This window comes from Seriola aureovittata, chromosome 18 (genome assembly GCF_021018895.1).
Source record: "Seriola aureovittata isolate HTS-2021-v1 ecotype China chromosome 18, ASM2101889v1, whole genome shotgun sequence".
NCBI classification, from domain to species: domain Eukaryota; kingdom Metazoa; phylum Chordata; class Actinopteri; order Carangiformes; family Carangidae; genus Seriola; species Seriola aureovittata.
The window spans coordinates 20,138,719-20,156,240 of NC_079381.1; the positions used below are offsets into that span (position 1 = coordinate 20,138,719).

The following is a 17,522-nucleotide window of genomic DNA, read 5'->3' on the forward strand; positions in this document are numbered from 1 at the left end:
TTTGTGGACGTGTATCTTTACTTTCATTGCTTTCCAGATGATGGAAACACTATAAAAATCACTTTTCAGACTTATATTGAGAGATGTTTCACAGCCTATTTTAACTTATAATTATAAAGTTAAATAATAAATCAAAAGGTGGCAAATTCTCACACAGATTACAGAAAAATAAAGTGGCTGAAAGAGCTTCAATAATAAAGAAACCAGATGTCATCCTGCTGTCAAAAAACTAATTTAATCAAAACAAAATGTTGATTCATCAACAAGTTTATAAAACAGTGATTTAGTTACATAAATAAATCAATCAGTGTATCAAATCTTAGTTTCAACTTCATGAGCATGTTGACATGGTTGTACAATCATTTACCTAACGCAATAAATAAAAGGGAGTAAAATCTGGTTTCTAAACAAAGAGGAGCTACTGACAGACTTTTAAAGAGACGACACTGAAAACAGATGAATGAGCTTTTAAAGCACAGAAACACAGAGCCAAGTTCAGCAAAGAACGAAAAGACACCAACAGGTTGTAACCGAAGTCGGCTGGCGTATGAAAAAGGTTTGGTAGTTAGAACTCCCATTTGGTTATTTTAAAGCATTAAGACAAGGCAAGAAAGAAGGCTGTTCTCGTGTGAGGAATTCTAGAGAGAAATAAAAACAGTAGAAGAAGAGGAGAAATAAAATAATAAAAAAAAAAAACATAAAAAGTGTAAAGAAAAGTGGAACAGTCAAAACCTACAGTTTAGACCAACTTCCTGTAACGGTTTATTTAACCAGTTCTGTATTTTCCATTTAATATTCTGGAAACTTTCCTCCATAATTTCCTGCAACATAAGATGGATGTTTCCAAGAAAGTTTGTCCCATCTCCCTTATCATTCGTACGTGTTGAGTTTATTATTGACATCCAGATACAGTTTAATGAGAGAAAGTGCTCATTTAAACCCCCAGTGAATATTTATTACTCTCAGTTTGCTTGCTGCTATCCTCTGATCAAAAGTCTCAAGGTTGTACTAGCTTAGCATTTAGAAATAACTGGATCACTTTAAATTTTACCAATAATTACTAACATATTATATGCTTCTTTCCAGGAAACGTATTATGGTACCAAATTGCATAGGCCTTTTCTTGGAGGTATCCTTGTAATTTACAGCTAAAAACAAGCTAATCTTCAGGAAATTATGAGGAAAATTTCTAGGAAATTTGCTGGAAAACAAAAGGAACTCGTAAAATAAAGCCATAGCCAACTTTCTGTCCTGCACAAAGTCGAGACATCAGCAGAGGAGGCGTGGACACTGAGCGTAAAACAGCTTCATTTTGTGAGCGAGTCACTGCAGGAGACGACGTGAAGAACATGGCAGCAGCTGCTCTGCCTCCACAGTCCTCTCTTTCTCTGACTTCTACCATCCTCAATACACTCCTGTGTTCAGGAGAATACACTCTTACCGTCTTATGAGTGTCCAGTTTCTGCAGTTCATTACATGTCTGCAGAGCCAAACTTGCCTTTGTATGTACTACAGTTTGAACTGGCCCCTGATGCAAGGCGAACGTTTTGAAGTCCTTCTGATATGTTTTTTTTTTCTTGTTTCAAAAACCAAAAGTACTGCAGCTTCAAGTATTGTGCCTTACATAGAATATTCTGTCATAAATTAGTTAACATATACATTTTTTTTTTCAATATTCAGACATATACTTTCATATATACAAGACAATAAAATGCTTTTCTCTTTTTTTGTCTGCTTTCTTTTTTTTTTTTCTTTTTTTCCTTTTTTAGAGAAATCCCTGAGAATGTATGTTGACAGTTGCAAAGTTTCCACAAGAGCGAGCACTGTGACAGTTTGTCGTTGTGTTTCCGTGACAAATGCGTCTGTAAAATAAGCATATTGAACGTTTGAGACAACACTGCTAAGCCAAGAAAAAACAATCAGCCTGAAGATGGCCAGTAACCAGTAAAATAATTCTGATTGTGGATCTGGAGTTTTTACCTTTCACTCCGTTCAGCAGGCGGGGAGGCAAGGACTGGGTAAGGAGGGGGTGGGGGTGGGGGGTAAAGCTGGATCCTTTAAAAAGAGGTACTCGTCACTTCAGATGGAGTTGCTCCGTTTGGTTTAAAGCCGTTTTGTTTTCTCTTTGAGGCTGTGAACGTTAGCTGAGGGACGTAGGAGGAGTGCAAGGTGGACATTTTGCCACTGGACAATACAGTATATACTCAGTGTAAAACTCTTACTCTCCTGCTTTCATACATGTAAAGGGAAACACACCAACTTCCACGAAATGACAGTTCTCTGCGTCTGCAAACGTATTGGTTTTATACACATCAAGACCAGGTGTTGCTGCTTTTTTTTTTTTTTTGATTTCAAAATTTACCCTAAAGGCAGATTCATAACTAATTACTATTAACTTGGGCTGTCTAATTAGTTTTCCAACACTAAAATCAACCAAGGATCTGTCTGTGCTAATGCTGACACCAGTACAGCTTGAATTAAATAGGAATTATTATTATTCCTATTATTATTTATTATCACATTAGATGAAAGACGCCTGCACCCTGACTCCAAGTCACAAACTTTATTAAAAGGTTCGAACCTAGTTGGAAATTTATCAGGTCAAAACTCTTGAAACTTAGATTAATTTTAAATTGTAACTTCTTATCTGCTCAAATATAAAATACAACACGTCTGCAGATTTTCTGAAGGGATTTCATAATTATGGGAAGGTATTGAGGTATGAAAAAATATCCATTTTAAGATGCTTTTTGTATATTTATTGATTTATATTCACATTTTCTGATGTATTGTTGATATTTTGATGAATTTCCTTTGTACTTCTACTCTTTGAGATTTAATCTTGCATTGTTAATTGCTTTGAAATATATATTGTGTTATATATATATGTTATCATATGGGTGTCGTATCCATTTTTAAGAAATGTGACCCTCTGCAAATCCGACTGGAATCGAAAGCCTTTTTTTAAAAATAAGTTTTGTGGTTTGGGAGTTTGCAGGCGTAACTTTTTTCTCATTGATGCTGCTTATTAAAATGGCCTCACACCTATACGTGATGTGCATATAATAACACCCCTTCAGTCCATTATCACATTTGACCCAGCAGTCCCAACTCATAGGAATAAGATTTGTGTGAATTGTTTTAAGTGGATTTTCACTTCAAGTTAGAAAGGATAAAAACAAGAGACTCAAGTAAAAAAAAAAAAAAAAAAGGGGCAGTTTGGTCTTTTGATACTCTTTCAACCGAATCTCTCTCGAACGAGCATCATGAGTTTCTTCTTGCCCTTGTATATCTGTTTCAGGTTGTCTATGAACTGTGTGAACTGGATGTGTCCGTCGTGCGCCATGAGAAACGTCTCTCTGGCTTTGCTAAGGAACTCGATGAACTCGCTGTAGTGGCGTGGGCTGATGTGCGTCAGCCGAGAGTGCGTCGTGTTGATGTAGGCCCCGATCGTGGCATCCAGTAGCTGCCTGAGTGGAGCCTTGTCCAGAGACATCAGCTTCCCAGAGTTTCTGCGACTGTGCAGCGCCACCATGCCCGGCGTCGTTAACGTGCACCGCCGCAAAATGTCCGACAAGACAGTGGCGCACTTCACGCTCTTCACCACCAGGGGGATGACAGCTGCCAGTTCGTTTTTCCCCAACGAGTGGCTGAGCGCACAAGCCCAGAGCACGTCATTGATGGCCGGGTGTGTGTCTTGGTTGTAGCTGAGGTTCAGGTGAGTCATGGCTAATGTTGCTAATTTGTACGCCCTCATAGGGTAACCGCGGTGCTCCATGTAGCGTGCTATTGTAAACAGCTGTGTGTAGTTCATTCCTGTGGTGGCTGCATCCAGTACAATCTGATAGGCTGTCTCGAAGGCAATGTGGTCCTTCTCGCAGAGGGTCAGGGCTGACAGGGCACAGTTTTGGGGGTCCTTCATGGCACACTGCAGGGCCAGGGTGCGGGCGGAGTTGGCCAGGTTCTCCTGCTGGTGGCAGTCCAAATGCAGGCGGACGATGGTGCTGTTGGACATGACTGTGCTCGCCACGACACTGGTGGCTTCGGTGGGGGTGAAGAGGGTGAACCAGCTCTGCATGATGCTGTCCAGTGCAAACACACCTAGACAGAAAGGAGAGGAAATTTTAGTAAAGATTTAAATCTGGATGGAAAAGTCTTCTCTCTGTTTTAAAGTTCATTTGGTGTTCCCCAAGGCTCAATCTTAGGTCCTCTACTCTTTACATTTTATATGCTTTGTACTACGTGCTGTTTTGACAAAAATATGATATCCTCCTACACTCTGGGTATTACATGGCCTTAACATTATACAATATAAACCCTGGTGAAACAAAAAGGTCCAGTGATATTCTGTATTTTTCTTAGGGTTAACAAAACCAACAGTAAGTGGGTGTTTCCATCCACCTGTTTTTACGAGCATTTTACACATAAAAAACTAAAGAGGTAATATTGAATTCCAAATATTATACATATATATATATATATATATATACATATATATATACATACACACACATATATACATAAAACAGTGGTGCTTTATTAATCCTAAAATCCCAATCCCACCATCCTGCTGGCCCAGACACTCACCAAATATGGATTAATACAACACTAAAAAAAATTGTCCAGCAAATGCACCATGTACTCCCCTTTGAGTAATGATTACAAAAACTAGAGTACCAAGCTGTTTTAGGAAATCATTTTCTTTAAAATTTTAATTCTATATTTGTAAGCTATTTTGATTTTAAAGTTTGAAATCTCAGAGTGTCACAGGCGGAAAGAAATTATAGAGAGATGGACTAACACATTGATGGCTTTGGCATTTTCATGGAATTTGTTGACAAGAACAAAAATATAAAATGTCACCAGCCTTGTCCTTTAAATCCAGCAGTCTAGATAATATAAAACAGTTAAAATGACAATTATTTCCTTCTGGCAAAATTATAACGCTCTTTTTAGAGATTAAAAATCCAACTGCCACTATGAATGTACAGAATGTACAAATTACTAAAAATCCCTATTTTCCACCTGACCCTCTATAAGATCAGAATATTTTTCGGTCTCCAGGGTATGTCAAACAAAATGCGTTGCCAGTTTTACAAAGGCTTTTTACCTTTTAATTCAATACTGTATTTCTAATGCTGTGACATTATACGGCCTGGCCCCACTCTACATCACCAACTGGCATGTTCTCAATGAATCCATTCAAACTCTGCTCACAGAAACAGGGACTCCTTTTCACTCCCTCTACATTCACAAGAAATCATCAGGGAGGAGGGTTTTCCCCTCTGGACCCAGCTTCCTGTCCACTTCAGGGAAATCAGCCGCTGGGTTTCAGTATTCAGGTCCAAACATAAGGCCCACTTAATCAGCCCCGAGCCCACAATCTTCCATAATTACTACGCTGCCAGTCATTCCTCCCCTCCTGCTGAGAGGCCTTCGAAATCCACTTTTAAGGTCTTTTGAAGACAGACCTGGTATTTCTCAAAAATATGTCACATCTCAAGGCGTATACAGGGACACATCACATCACGGATACGTACATCTTTCCAAGTTATTTGAAACTGACATTTGTTAACATTTGCTAATAGTAGGCCTGTCGAGCTTTGGATTTCCCTGCATGTTGAAGCCATGTTCATATTCAGAAACTCAAGAACCTGGATAGTTTTTACTTCAATCACCAATAATGAATGGATTAAACAGTGTTTGTCTGCTCTGATGTGAGATGCAGCTATTAGGCAAGCTCCTCTAACTAGCTAAATATAAATGTGTTTCCATCCACCTATTATTATGAGTATTTTGTTGAGTGAAAATGCTGAAAATATCAAAAAAGCTTCTTAGTTTTTGAGGCAAAATTGTTTAACTCTCACTGAACCAACTCGTTGAAATTTGCAACAAATTTGGATGGTAAGCCTGTGTTTTTTGACTATTAACAGTAACCTAGCTTTACTTCCAAAGCGTATATTATGATTTATTGAGCTTGGGTCACAGGTTATGTTAGAAAAAGCTGTTAAGAGTTAAACGTTAGCGGCTGTGTTCTGTTCTTTACTTGATTTGAGTTTATGCACCAATAACCCCAGACTAACTCGTTACCCAAGATAACATTGTGTTTGTCAAACTCAGACAGACATGACGACCTCATCATCCTAAAAGCCTTCTGTCTCTGAAAACATCAACAGTAAAGCATGAAACTAACCTTTATGTTGCTTGTCAGAGTATGTATTTCTGTAGTTAACATCCACACCGATTTATTTTAGAACAAAATCACATTTAATTGCCTTTGCATTAATGCTATGCTAAAATACTTGGGCTAACTAGCTCTAAACTGCAGTACAAGAACTGTGCTGCTCATTGGTTTTCTACATGTAATATTAACTGTTGAGGACACTAACATTTTTCTGGGATTTGATCGTCGGCTAGAAAGGAAAATTCAGGAATAGTTGCTTCAAAAATTTCCAGTGGTAAATCTGCCACTGTTATTACTGTAAACTGTGTGAGGTTATTTTCTTGTGGGAAAAACAAACTCACCAACTTCAGTAGCACAAGTGACGAGCCATCGCACCATCTCTCTCCTCCGCCAGTTCAAAGTCGAGAGGGTCATTCTCATCACCTGTAGGAAACAAGATATTAGCTCAGAGTCTGCATGATACGAAATGTGTGTGTGTGTGTGTGTGTGTGTGTGTGTGTGTGTGTGTGTGTATATGGGTTTGTGTGTGTTTTTGTTGCTCACCTGGAGGCCCAGCTCCAGGGAGACTTTGAGCAGCGTGATGTCCGGCAGGCTGTCCATGAGAGTGGCAATTTTGAAGGCATCCTGGGCCAGTTTGAAGATGTGGGATGAGGAGTGGATGTTCTTCTGGATGGACTCTAACACTGTTTGTAGCTTATGAGCATCGCCTGAGAACACAACAAACACATACAGACGTTATATAGATATTCTTACTTGCCTGTAACATTACTGATGGATTAGTGCATCGCTGACATCTTGTCAAACAAATTAGTGCTTATTTTCTCATATTATAAAACTGTTCTTATTTCAAAAGGATCCTTGTCATGTTACAATGAGACATTTTCATTTTAAAAATGAATTTTTCTATATACCAAATTATAACAGAAACAAGTTGCAAATTCATAAACGATGCAGCTTCAAAAGCACATATGAAAATACCAAACAAATACAACAACGGCAACGTGCTGCAAATGAAAAACACACAAACCCCAAAAACCAATGTGACAGAAAAAAGCGTTGCATATTCAGACAACACAACGGAAGTGCTCCAGGCCTCTAGGGGGAGCGCTAAGTGGAACACCTTGACCATAAGCTTGAGCTTTGACACGGTGCAACACCACAGCGCTACGACAATTTTGCAATTTGGATATCACACCCCACTTTGAGAGCCACTGGTCTAATGCAACAGTACTGCATGAAATCCTTCCATTTCTCTGTCGTTGCCACCATTAAAACTGTTCTTCCTGTGTGTGTGTGTGTGTGTGTGTGTGTGTGTGTGTGTTGGTACCTTTAGCAGCAGTGAGCATGGTGGAGGCCAGTTCACACTGTTGGGTCTCTATGTGGCTGAGAGTGAACCAGCGAGGGTAGCGGTTGGGCACCACTGACACTATATGGTGAGGCCGGGACAAGTCACCGGAGGGGGCCGTGGACTCCAGGACCGGCAACCTGAGCACAGAGGGGAAAAAAAAAAAACTTTATTAGACACAGAAAGAAAAGACGTAAACACACAGGAACTGATCCGTCTACTCAGAGGAAGATTTCATGGAGGTGAAGAAGTTATTAGAGAGCAACGCTCCAGTTATAGAATCGATCAATAGTTTTCCTTTGCATGTCTGCCCACATAAACTCAGGTGGAGCTTCGCCTCAGGCCACAATAAAGACGGGTTTAAAAATAACAGCTCAGCTCGTTTTTTTTTTCTCCTCAAAACACACTCCTGATGCATCCAGTTATAACTGCTGTGATAGAGAGTTTCATATTCCTCCTTTGTAATTCAAGTCTGGAATTAAAAAAAAATGTAAAGATTTACATATAAAAAAATCAAAGGCGAGAGGAAATAGATTTTCCTGTGGCGGTCAGAGAGGAAAGCAACAGCATGTATTTATTATTCACACATTTTATAAAACTCGTTTTCAGCACTGTTGAATTATTTAGTGAATATTCCAGCAAAAGGAGGTTTTGTCATTAAACAGTGGCCCAGATAGCTCCCAAACTCTCTCCTGCTCCATGTCAGGAGAGCACAGAGAGCAGGAGGTGGATGACAACTCTCTGGCATCTTTAAATTTCTCTAATCAATCATTTTCAAACGTCAGTACAGCTGATCTCATCACGCTGTGACTGGTCAGCTTAAGAGGAATTTGGAACATATGGATCAGTATCTGCTAAAACAATCTATCAATACTCAATCGTTTCTTTACTGAGCTCTGCAGTGTTCTGTGGTGTTGCTGCTCTCCTGTACAACACTCAGGCCACACGGTGCAGCATTTCACTGCATATCAGAGTGTGTGGGAGTATGTGTGTGTGTGTGTGTGTGTGTGTGTGTGTGTGTGTGTGAGAGAGAGATTATTTGTCCACACTAGGGACTGACTAAGTTCAGACAGAGGTTGCATGTGTTCGCAAAGCTACAACGCTAATTATCATTAGCAAAGAGCAGCATGCAAAGCATTCTGGTAGCAGCTGCTTCTTCTGAGAGTAACTTGATAACAGGCCAAAATAAAACTTGTCTGTTAGCAGGTTTGTGTTGCTCTCTGTGGAAGACGCTGCACTCTGTAACACCACTGAACGATCCAGTGTTTTTGTAGTTCCAACAACTACAACAGAGTGAGACATCTTCTCTCTAGTGAATGACTTGACATAATAATCAGCAGTTGAACTCGCATATCAATAATTGAAGACTATAAACTTAATAATTCTTGGATTTTTGAACCCGGAGCTCCAGTATTTGGATCGAGTAGCTCCTGCTGCAGCTGTTATTTCAACGTCAACTGTCAACACCAATCAGATTCATATTAAAGTAAATGTAAGCATCGGATCAGGTTTGGATTTTGGCAGATCCCCAATATTAAAGGACATCTCAAGTGTTTCTCTTGCTCACTGTGGACAGATATCTCTGATCGTTGACACTAATCGTTTTCTCACATAAAACAGTGTTGTAAGAATTAGCAGGTGAAGCGTCGACATACTCTTGGGTCTTCTTAGACAGACAAGTGAGGTGGGTGAGTTTTTTTTTTTTTTTTTCTTACCTCATGGCCCTCAGTGCAATTTTGTACGCCAGTTCGGCGTCGTGAGGTAGCAGCGAGGTGAAGAGATACTTGGCAAAAGTGTGCATGGGGACGCTTTCTCTGTAGAGTAATTCTCCCAGACCACTGTAAGGACCAGCTGCAGGAAACGGGGACACAACACAGAGATCAGTTCGGTCTGTGCACAGAGATGTGCAGCATGACGGTTCACATATGACTGGACTGTGGCCTTGTGGACCAGATATTTCCCTGCCTGAGACGTCAGCAAGTTTTGATACCGCTGATCAAACGCGCAGAGCACAGAGAGTATGACTCAGCTGTGTATCAGTATGACGATGACTTTTGTTAGTCAAACACCAAAAGACTTTTGTCTAAGCCGGAAATAATATGAATTGGCATGTAGTGCAAAAGGGAAATTACAAGAATCACAGAACAGTTTGAAGTTTGACGGGTTCTGAGAAAATGCATTGAGATGGACCCACCCTTTATTTCTCTGTACAGTTTGTTTGTCTTTGTACTTTAGTCTGAGCCAAACATGAAAAAGAATGAATGGCTTAAATTTCTTATATTATTTTCATAATTTTCAGTAAGTCAGTTAAATGAAAGCAGAGTTATTTGTCTGTAAAGATACAAACTTTTTAAAGTTCATTCTACATTCTTTTTCTTTGACATGAAGAGTTCGTCTCTCTCGAGACTTTCTGACTTCTCTACCCTTTCTGCAGCTCTCATACGGGATTAGTTTTGTCTGTCGGATAACAAACCAGCCAATAATAATTGTAATCCATAATTAATATCAGCCCAAAGTGAAAATGTGAAATGCAAAACAAACATCTTGTGCATCTAAAATGCCAGGTTTAATGTAACTGTGTTGCCTTTATTTGGTTTGACTCAGTGTTTCAGATCTTGGTTTTTACTGTAAATTGTCAAATAATCCAACACTTCTGTTGTGCACTTGTAAACTCTGCCGCAAACAATGTAAGTCTTTTACAGCGGGTCACAAATATATATATAGACATGTAAAATGGTGCATTCGTTCAAACCATTTGCTTTAATGACACAGAGTTAGCAGATGCCACATGCCTTGAACCATGATGAGCCACATCTTACACACACATACACCCACCCACACCAGACACACGCATTCATCCGCACTACATCAGCACACAGACTGACACTGCAAACAACACAATCAGACAATTGAGAGCACAGAGCACAGAAGTACAAACAGTCAGAGTGTAAACACAGAACACACAAGTACACGGAGTTAAAACAACAGCACACACAAAGAGCTGGTTTGCGGTTATGGGTGTGAAAATGTGTCACTACTGGATTCGCTGAGGGGTTTAACATTTTTTCACTTTCTTAATGAGAGTTATATCAGAAGATCGATACCTTCATGCCCGTACAGTAAATATGAAGCGGGAGCCAGAAGCCGGTTAGCTTAGCTTAGCATAAAGGCTGGATACAGGGGGAAACAACTAGCCTGGTTCCACCTACCAACATCTCCAAGCTTTATTAATTAACACGTTATATTTTGTAAGTGTAATCTGTGGCAGTTTCTGAGCAAAAATACCAAACATTTGCTGATTTCATCCTTTCAAAATGTGAGCGTTTAAAGTTTCCTCGTTGTCGTACACAATGGTAATGTGAATATATTTGGGTTCTGGACAGTTGGTCGGACAAAACAAGACATTTGAAGACAATTTACTATTTTATTGAGAAAATAACTGACAGATTAATTGATAATGGGTTCAAGGGGACACCTTAAATTTGTTATTTTGTCTCAACAACACAAAACCCAAAAATATTCTATTTACTATCATATACAAGACAAAAGAAAAGCAGCAAATCTTCACCATGTTTGAGTCTCACTCACCCTCTAGCAGGAAAACCGCTTGCTTCCGGAAGATCTTCACCAACGAGTCGTTCAGATCGACTTCTTGGAGCTTGGCCAACAGCTGCTCTTCGTTGCGACACACTTTCTCCTGTGCGTAAAGGCCGTCGGGCATCACCCTCTGCTGCCCCAGGCCGATCAGAGCCGTCTCCACGGCCAGCGACACGAACGACTCTCCTTCCTCCAGGAAACGCTGCGCGGGGGAAACAGGATGCTCCGTCTTCCTACCTGAAGCTAGCGAGCCTGGGGGGGTGAAGCAGAGAGGGGGAGGGAGACAGGATGAGAGGTGGACATGGGATTTTTTGGATCTGGTTACCAGGATTCCTTGAGTTTTGTGGCCAACGACTTTAGTCTTTAGTCTCCTTCTCTGACTCTGCAGAGAAGGAGTATCAGTAAAGAAGAAAAAAAAAAAGTTTGATAACAATTTTATTGAATGTGAATTCTTCTGAAAAGTTTGTTAGTGAAGATGTGTCCAAACAAACGACTTAAAAAGGATTCGATAAAGAATTAAAAAAGATTCAGCTTTGATGAAGCTGATTCAGAATTGGATTGAGATTTGATAAAATGCCATTGAACCCCAGCTGCAGCGTGAGTGACGACCCGGGGAGGAGAATGCTCCCTTTGGGCTGTTGACTGAGCCGAGAATTGATAGATCTATTGATCTATTTGTTCATTTTGGCGTTCCTTTTTCAGAGTGTGTGTTCTCCTGAGGACTGTAATCATGTGTTTTAATGGCTTAATGATGTCTTTGCAGACCTCACAGTTCATCCCAGGAGGGTTGACAGTCCCTAATGAACACACACACACACACACACACACACACACACACACACGCACGCACACAGATATAAATAGCAGAGTTTTAAGTGAAAACTTTGAAGACTTCGTCCATCCAGCGGCTTCAACATGTCACTTCACCTACTTTCCAGGAGAAACAAACAGTGAGTGAGAGCTGACGCGTCCTCTCAGGCTGGAGTGTGTTGAAATTCGTCTTGCTGAGCTCCCTACATAATTAATACATTTTAATTGGAGTGTTTTTCCTGCCGCATTTCTTATTCATGAGCTGTTATTGGAGGATGACTGCAGGCCAATCAGCGCACTCGTGTCATCACTGCTGATTGCAAGCTGAGGGCCTGCAGCTCCAACAGGAAGACGCAATCACTGCAGTGTAAATGTGTGAGGCAGGAGAACGTGTTTGTGTTCTGTATCTGCAGCACTGAGCTGTTACTTGGTGCATTCACTACAGTTCTGTGCTTTAGTTTAATTTTGAGGTATTTTACTCGAGTATTTCTGTTTGCTGCTACTTTATGCTTCGACTTTTCACTGCACTACATTAACCTGACGGCTTTAATTACTTGTCAAATTAAGATTTTATACAATGAAATGCATCATTAATGACTAAACTAGTGGTTCTTAACCTTCTTGGCTTGGGACTCCTTAAAAAAAAAACTAACTCCCTCTCACATTTTAGATGTCTGAGTTCAACATCTTCTTTCCTTTCCAATTAATCACCTCATGACCCCTCATCTTTGTCTGGTGACCATCTGAAAGGGCCCGCCCCCGAGGTTGGGAACCACTGGACAAAACTATTAACTGTATATAAAGCAGCAGCTACAACATATATAATTATTGTACATCAGTCAAATCCCTTTTTTCTGCATTGCGAGTACTTTCTCTTTGATACTTTAAAGTACATTTTGCAGATAAACGCCAACAACCTTTATGTCCTCAGCTCCCTTTGACTGAACCTTAATTACTCATTAACCATCTTGTCCTCCTTCTTTGTATTTATGTTTCTAACATTTTAAGTTCCTTTAAAAAGGCTTTTATTCTTTTATTTTGTATTTTTAATGTTTTTATGCTGTTTTTCTTTCTTTTTTAAAATATTTTACTACATTGTGTGAAGATCTTTGAATTGTTTTTCTGTATGAAATGTACCACATAAATAAACTCGCCCTGCCTAAATAAAGGATCTGAGTGTGTATCAATGCGTACCTGAGAAGTCGAGCAGGACCGTGGCCCCGTCCTCGCTGGCCTGGCCCGTCTCCATCAGGGTGCTGAACAGTGTGCCGATGGGGTCCAGAGGGTGGCCCACCCAACCCTCCAGGTTGGTAACTGATGTTATGCCTTTATGGAGCAGCTCTGCAGTAACACATGCACACACTGACTGTTAATGAGCTGTTTACACTCTGGTGGTGTTACAACAGTGTTACACTGAAACGCTGAGTGTAGGGAGACAACGCGGAAAATGAAAATAAGTGCATACTTGTATTTAAAGCTCCTAAAAGCTCATACATGTGTTTTTAGAGTATTTTTATGTCTTACAACATGTCTGGATGAGATCTTTAAAAGGTGGAACTACTGATACAGATGATAATACAGAAATGGTGAATGAAGGTTATGAACCAGAAAACATTTGTAGTTTTGTAAAAACGAGCCTGGGCTAGCTGGTTAGCATGCTAACTTCAGTAGATGAAAAGGAACGATAGAAATAGAAGCAAAACAAGGGGGTTGCTAGCTGGAGACAACTCTTGGCAAGTAAAGGATCTAGACTGGTCAGTAATCAGCTGTTGATTCTAACGTCGGCTACGTAGTGACACACACCGCACCCTAAAACTTCCATACATTCAAGAGGTACTTTCATTAAAGAATACAATCATTTTTTAAACTTTTTTTACTGCTTTTTAGTGTCTAGGACGGTTTGATTGCGTCATGATTGACAACGCTCCAGCTGAACTCATATTAAATATGAAATCATGAATGTATGAAAGTTTATAGGCTAATATTAAATGTTCTGACACATGTGATCGCTGTTATTTCTATGCAGTTTACAGATGAGCTGTGACATGAAACACAATGAGTAAAGAAGCCTTGTATACACAAAGGCACACGGGATGCCATGCTTTATATTCTCAATAATCATTAAAATGTTTTAGGAGCCCAAATACATACATACCTTAAAAAAGATTTAATAGCAACTTAATGGCATCATTTCAGTCAAATCAAATTAATTATAGTCATATAGTCCAAGATCATAAACCACAAATTTGCCTCAAGGGGCTTTACAATCTGTACAACAGTCAGTCAGATACGGAAATACTCACTCAAAAACCCTTTAATGGGGAAAGAATGAGAGAAGAAGCAGAGGAGAGCAACGGGGGAGGGATCTCTCTGCTATTAAAATGCTTAAATGTTAAAATAAAAAAATAAAAAAAAGCTTGATGGAGGATAAACTGACCTTTTTTATGAGTGCGGAAGAACTCCAGCTGTTTCTGCTGTTGCCTCCTCAGTGTGTTGACTATGGCGATGGCCAGCCTGAGCGCCTCCTTGGGGTAACCGTGTGATCTCAGGGCGTCCACTCGGGCGCAGGCCGTGGGGACGTGCTCTGCGAGATGGAAGAAGCGGAGACATTTTCATTTTCTGCCTGTTCGGTTTCATCTCATTAATTTGACTTGTCTCGCCTCCGAACCACGTGCGGCCGCCTGCTCTCTCACCGTGCCACAGGGGCCACCCTCGGGCGTCGAAGAGGGAGCTGTCCAGGTTGTCATGGTAACAGTAGTTGGCATAGTGGTCCACGGTGATTATGTGCTGCAGGTGAGGGTCCTGCCAGTGCAGGTCGCAGGCCTCGATCGCTCGCGTGAACACGGTCCGGTGAGGCCGAGTCAGTGAGTCTGAGAGACAAGAGGTCAGGTGTTTTTAAAACCCACATGCTAGCACAGAGGTTTTTCTGTGTGTGTGTGTGAGAGAGTGTGTGTGTGTGTGTGTGAGAGAGTGTGTGTGTGTGTGTGTGTGGCTGCTGATTTGCCTGGTTTATCGGCTGCTGGAGCTGCAGTTGCTGTGACAAACAGCTCATGGAGGCAATTAAGCGACTTGAAAAACCCTTAGCGCTCCATTTCTGCAATTAGCTTCAAAAACCATACTCCCTTCTCTGAGTCATAATTCTGTCAAATATGAACACACAGACATGATTCATATATTTTTTAATCCGGCGTGACATGCGCTTTCTGAGGACATCATTATCTTCATTCTCCACTGTGAATTAACATCCATAAACACGCTTCACAGAAATCACAGAAAAATCTAAACAAATATATACGTTAACAGTGCTAAAGCTGTAGCCGACAGCATAACTCACTGAATCCCTGGCAACATTATACTTCCTGTTTACATCCCTCAAAACACGGGGACTAGATCTGAAAATTATAAATAAAAAGCTAAGACTGAAAAAATAATATTAATAGATAAAATAAAGAAACGTAATAGAAACGTTTGTTTGCTCGTGTTTTTCTCGGCTTCAGTGGAAGCACGAAGGAATAGAGGCCAGAGAAATCTCCAGGACCTCAACTGTGTTATTAGGCTCATTCTATTAGCTGCACTAAATGGGTAATAAGGCTCGCAGGCACGAGATTGAAGGAGGGAGACTTGATTAAAAGAGAGGGGGGAGGGTGGAGAAAAGCGACTTAAGTGTTAATACAGCAGCAGAGGAGGAGGCTGGAGGAGGAGGGAGGAAGAGGAAGAGGAGGAGACACAGACAGAAACGTTCAGAACCTGAAGTGGGAAAGGATTTGGAAATAAAGCGATGCGATGTCTCTGCTTCAGCCAGGTGTCATCTCACCTGGGTTGCCGGGAGGGCCCTGGGGCAGTGCATTGGTCAGATTGGTCAGCTCGCTGCCATGGTTACCGTCCTCCAAGGGACAGACGTCCACGCTGTTCCACCTGCGAAGCTGTCGAAGCCAGAAGCCTTTCTGTTCGGGTTTACAGTGTGGGTTCAACACGATGCACATCCACAGGGCCCCTGCACAGAAACACACACATTTACAGTTAAATACAAAACACACACACATACAAACACTGTACCCTCAAAACATAATTCCAGTTTTAGTGGCATTCATCAGTCTATACACGAGGTAAACAAAGATTCACAGGATCTTTATGTTTTACCAGTAATTCTAGAGTTAAAATGAACAGAGGGAGTAAAGCTGCAAATAACTGAAAAAGTTTTAAATCGTTTGATAAATGAGGAATAAAACGTCTTTCTCTGACGCCGCTGAGCCTTTTTCACTGAATCTCAATCCGTCATCAAACACAACAACTTAGATGACTGGATGATTTCAGCTCTTAAGTCCAAATTCAAAGATTTTTAGTTCACAATTAAAAAACAGCACCAAACGTTCCCACGTAGAAACTGCAGGCAAAAAATAAAGAATAAAAAAAAAAATCTACTTCTAATTGAAGTAATCACTTATCATACTAGCAGCTGATTAATTTTCTGACGACTGACTAATTGATTAATCGACTTCCTGCATTTCTGGCTAAAAACATGAAGACACTGGACACAGATTGGAGGACAAAGGCACGATGAGTATGTTGACGGATAAATAAAGGAACGACAGGTGACAAAATGAAACGGGAGAAGAAAAGAAGAAGAGGTGAAGTGAGCGGGAAAAAAAGGGGGAGGACACGGAGGAGAGGTGAGGAGGAAGTGAATGGAGCAGGGAGGGAGGCTGAGGGTGGGGGGAGGGGACAGGAGGAGAGTCTCTTTGTTAAGGCTGCAGCAGGGACAACAACGAGCGGAGAGACGTGAGTGACGAAACGCAGAGCAACAACCTCCAGCAGCGGAGGGATGAAACCAAAAAAAACAGAGGAGGGAAGGGGCAGAATTTTAACCTGCAGGCTAATTCATGATTTATTAACTAGAAGGTTTGTGATTAAACATTTAATACAACAGTTTTTATTATGGATTCAAATGTTCATGAGCAGCCAGCAGCAGATGACTGTGCAGCAGCAGAGACCCTGTTTCTGTGACCACTTACTCCAGTGCTGTATTTAAGTACAACTGTGAGGTAATTGGACAGAGATTTGCTGCTTTATTCTTGGTGTGGACTTCTTGTCACAAGTTTAAGATAGTTACTTCACCTCACATGGTTTGAATTAAATCATTGCTTGAGGCCTGTTGCGGAAACTGCGTGAATATCATCGATAATAAAACACACAAAACACTGTAGTAGATGAGTGTGAAAATATATATTGTACAAAATAGAGGAATATTCGCTTACACATGCAGAGTGTCAGCGGAGATTCCCCTGAACAATCAGGAAACTCCCTTTTTACACCGTAAAGGGAACAAAGAAATCCCTGTTTGTGTCAGTTATCTGATGATAACCCTTGACAGATTTATAGCCAATATCAGGAAGCACTCACATTCATCAGCCTCACATATATCAGCGCTATGGAGTAAACCACATGGTGGAGCGAACACACTAACACATACATCAGAAATACTTGGACATACATGATATGCAATAACTTGTTATTGACATCCATTGCATGCCAAATCTAAAAATACCGATGCAAATAAACAGACACTGAACACATCATTACTTCTTT

General features: G+C 40.6%; 1 protein-coding gene across 2 annotated transcripts in view; it reads right to left on the reverse strand.

Annotated features, from left to right (window-relative positions):
- Positions 1-213: 213 nt before the first annotated feature.
- The window catches only part of LOC130186569 (zinc finger SWIM domain-containing protein 6), a 44,138-nt gene continuing 26,829 nt past the window's right edge, over positions 214-17,522 (reverse strand). The window contains exons 5-15 of one of the 2 annotated variants that reach the window (XR_008830307.1): positions 15,751-15,930; positions 14,630-14,806; positions 14,374-14,520; positions 13,131-13,277; positions 11,118-11,378; positions 9,245-9,380; positions 7,512-7,669; positions 6,728-6,891; positions 6,526-6,607; positions 1,981-4,101; positions 214-1,862 (exon numbers count right to left, since the gene is read on the reverse strand). Coding sequence is in view for 1 of the 2 variants with exons in the window: in XM_056403769.1 (XP_056259744.1) it covers positions 3,239-4,101; positions 6,526-6,607; positions 6,728-6,891; positions 7,512-7,669; positions 9,245-9,380; positions 11,118-11,378; positions 13,131-13,277; positions 14,374-14,520; positions 14,630-14,806; positions 15,751-15,930 (2,315 nt within the window). In the remaining variant the exon portion in view is untranslated. Of the gene's footprint in view, positions 4,102-6,525; positions 6,608-6,727; positions 6,892-7,511; positions 7,670-9,244; positions 9,381-11,117; positions 11,379-13,130; positions 13,278-14,373; positions 14,521-14,629; positions 14,807-15,750; positions 15,931-17,522 lie in introns of both variants that reach the window. The other variant, XM_056403769.1, reaches the window with a different exon arrangement.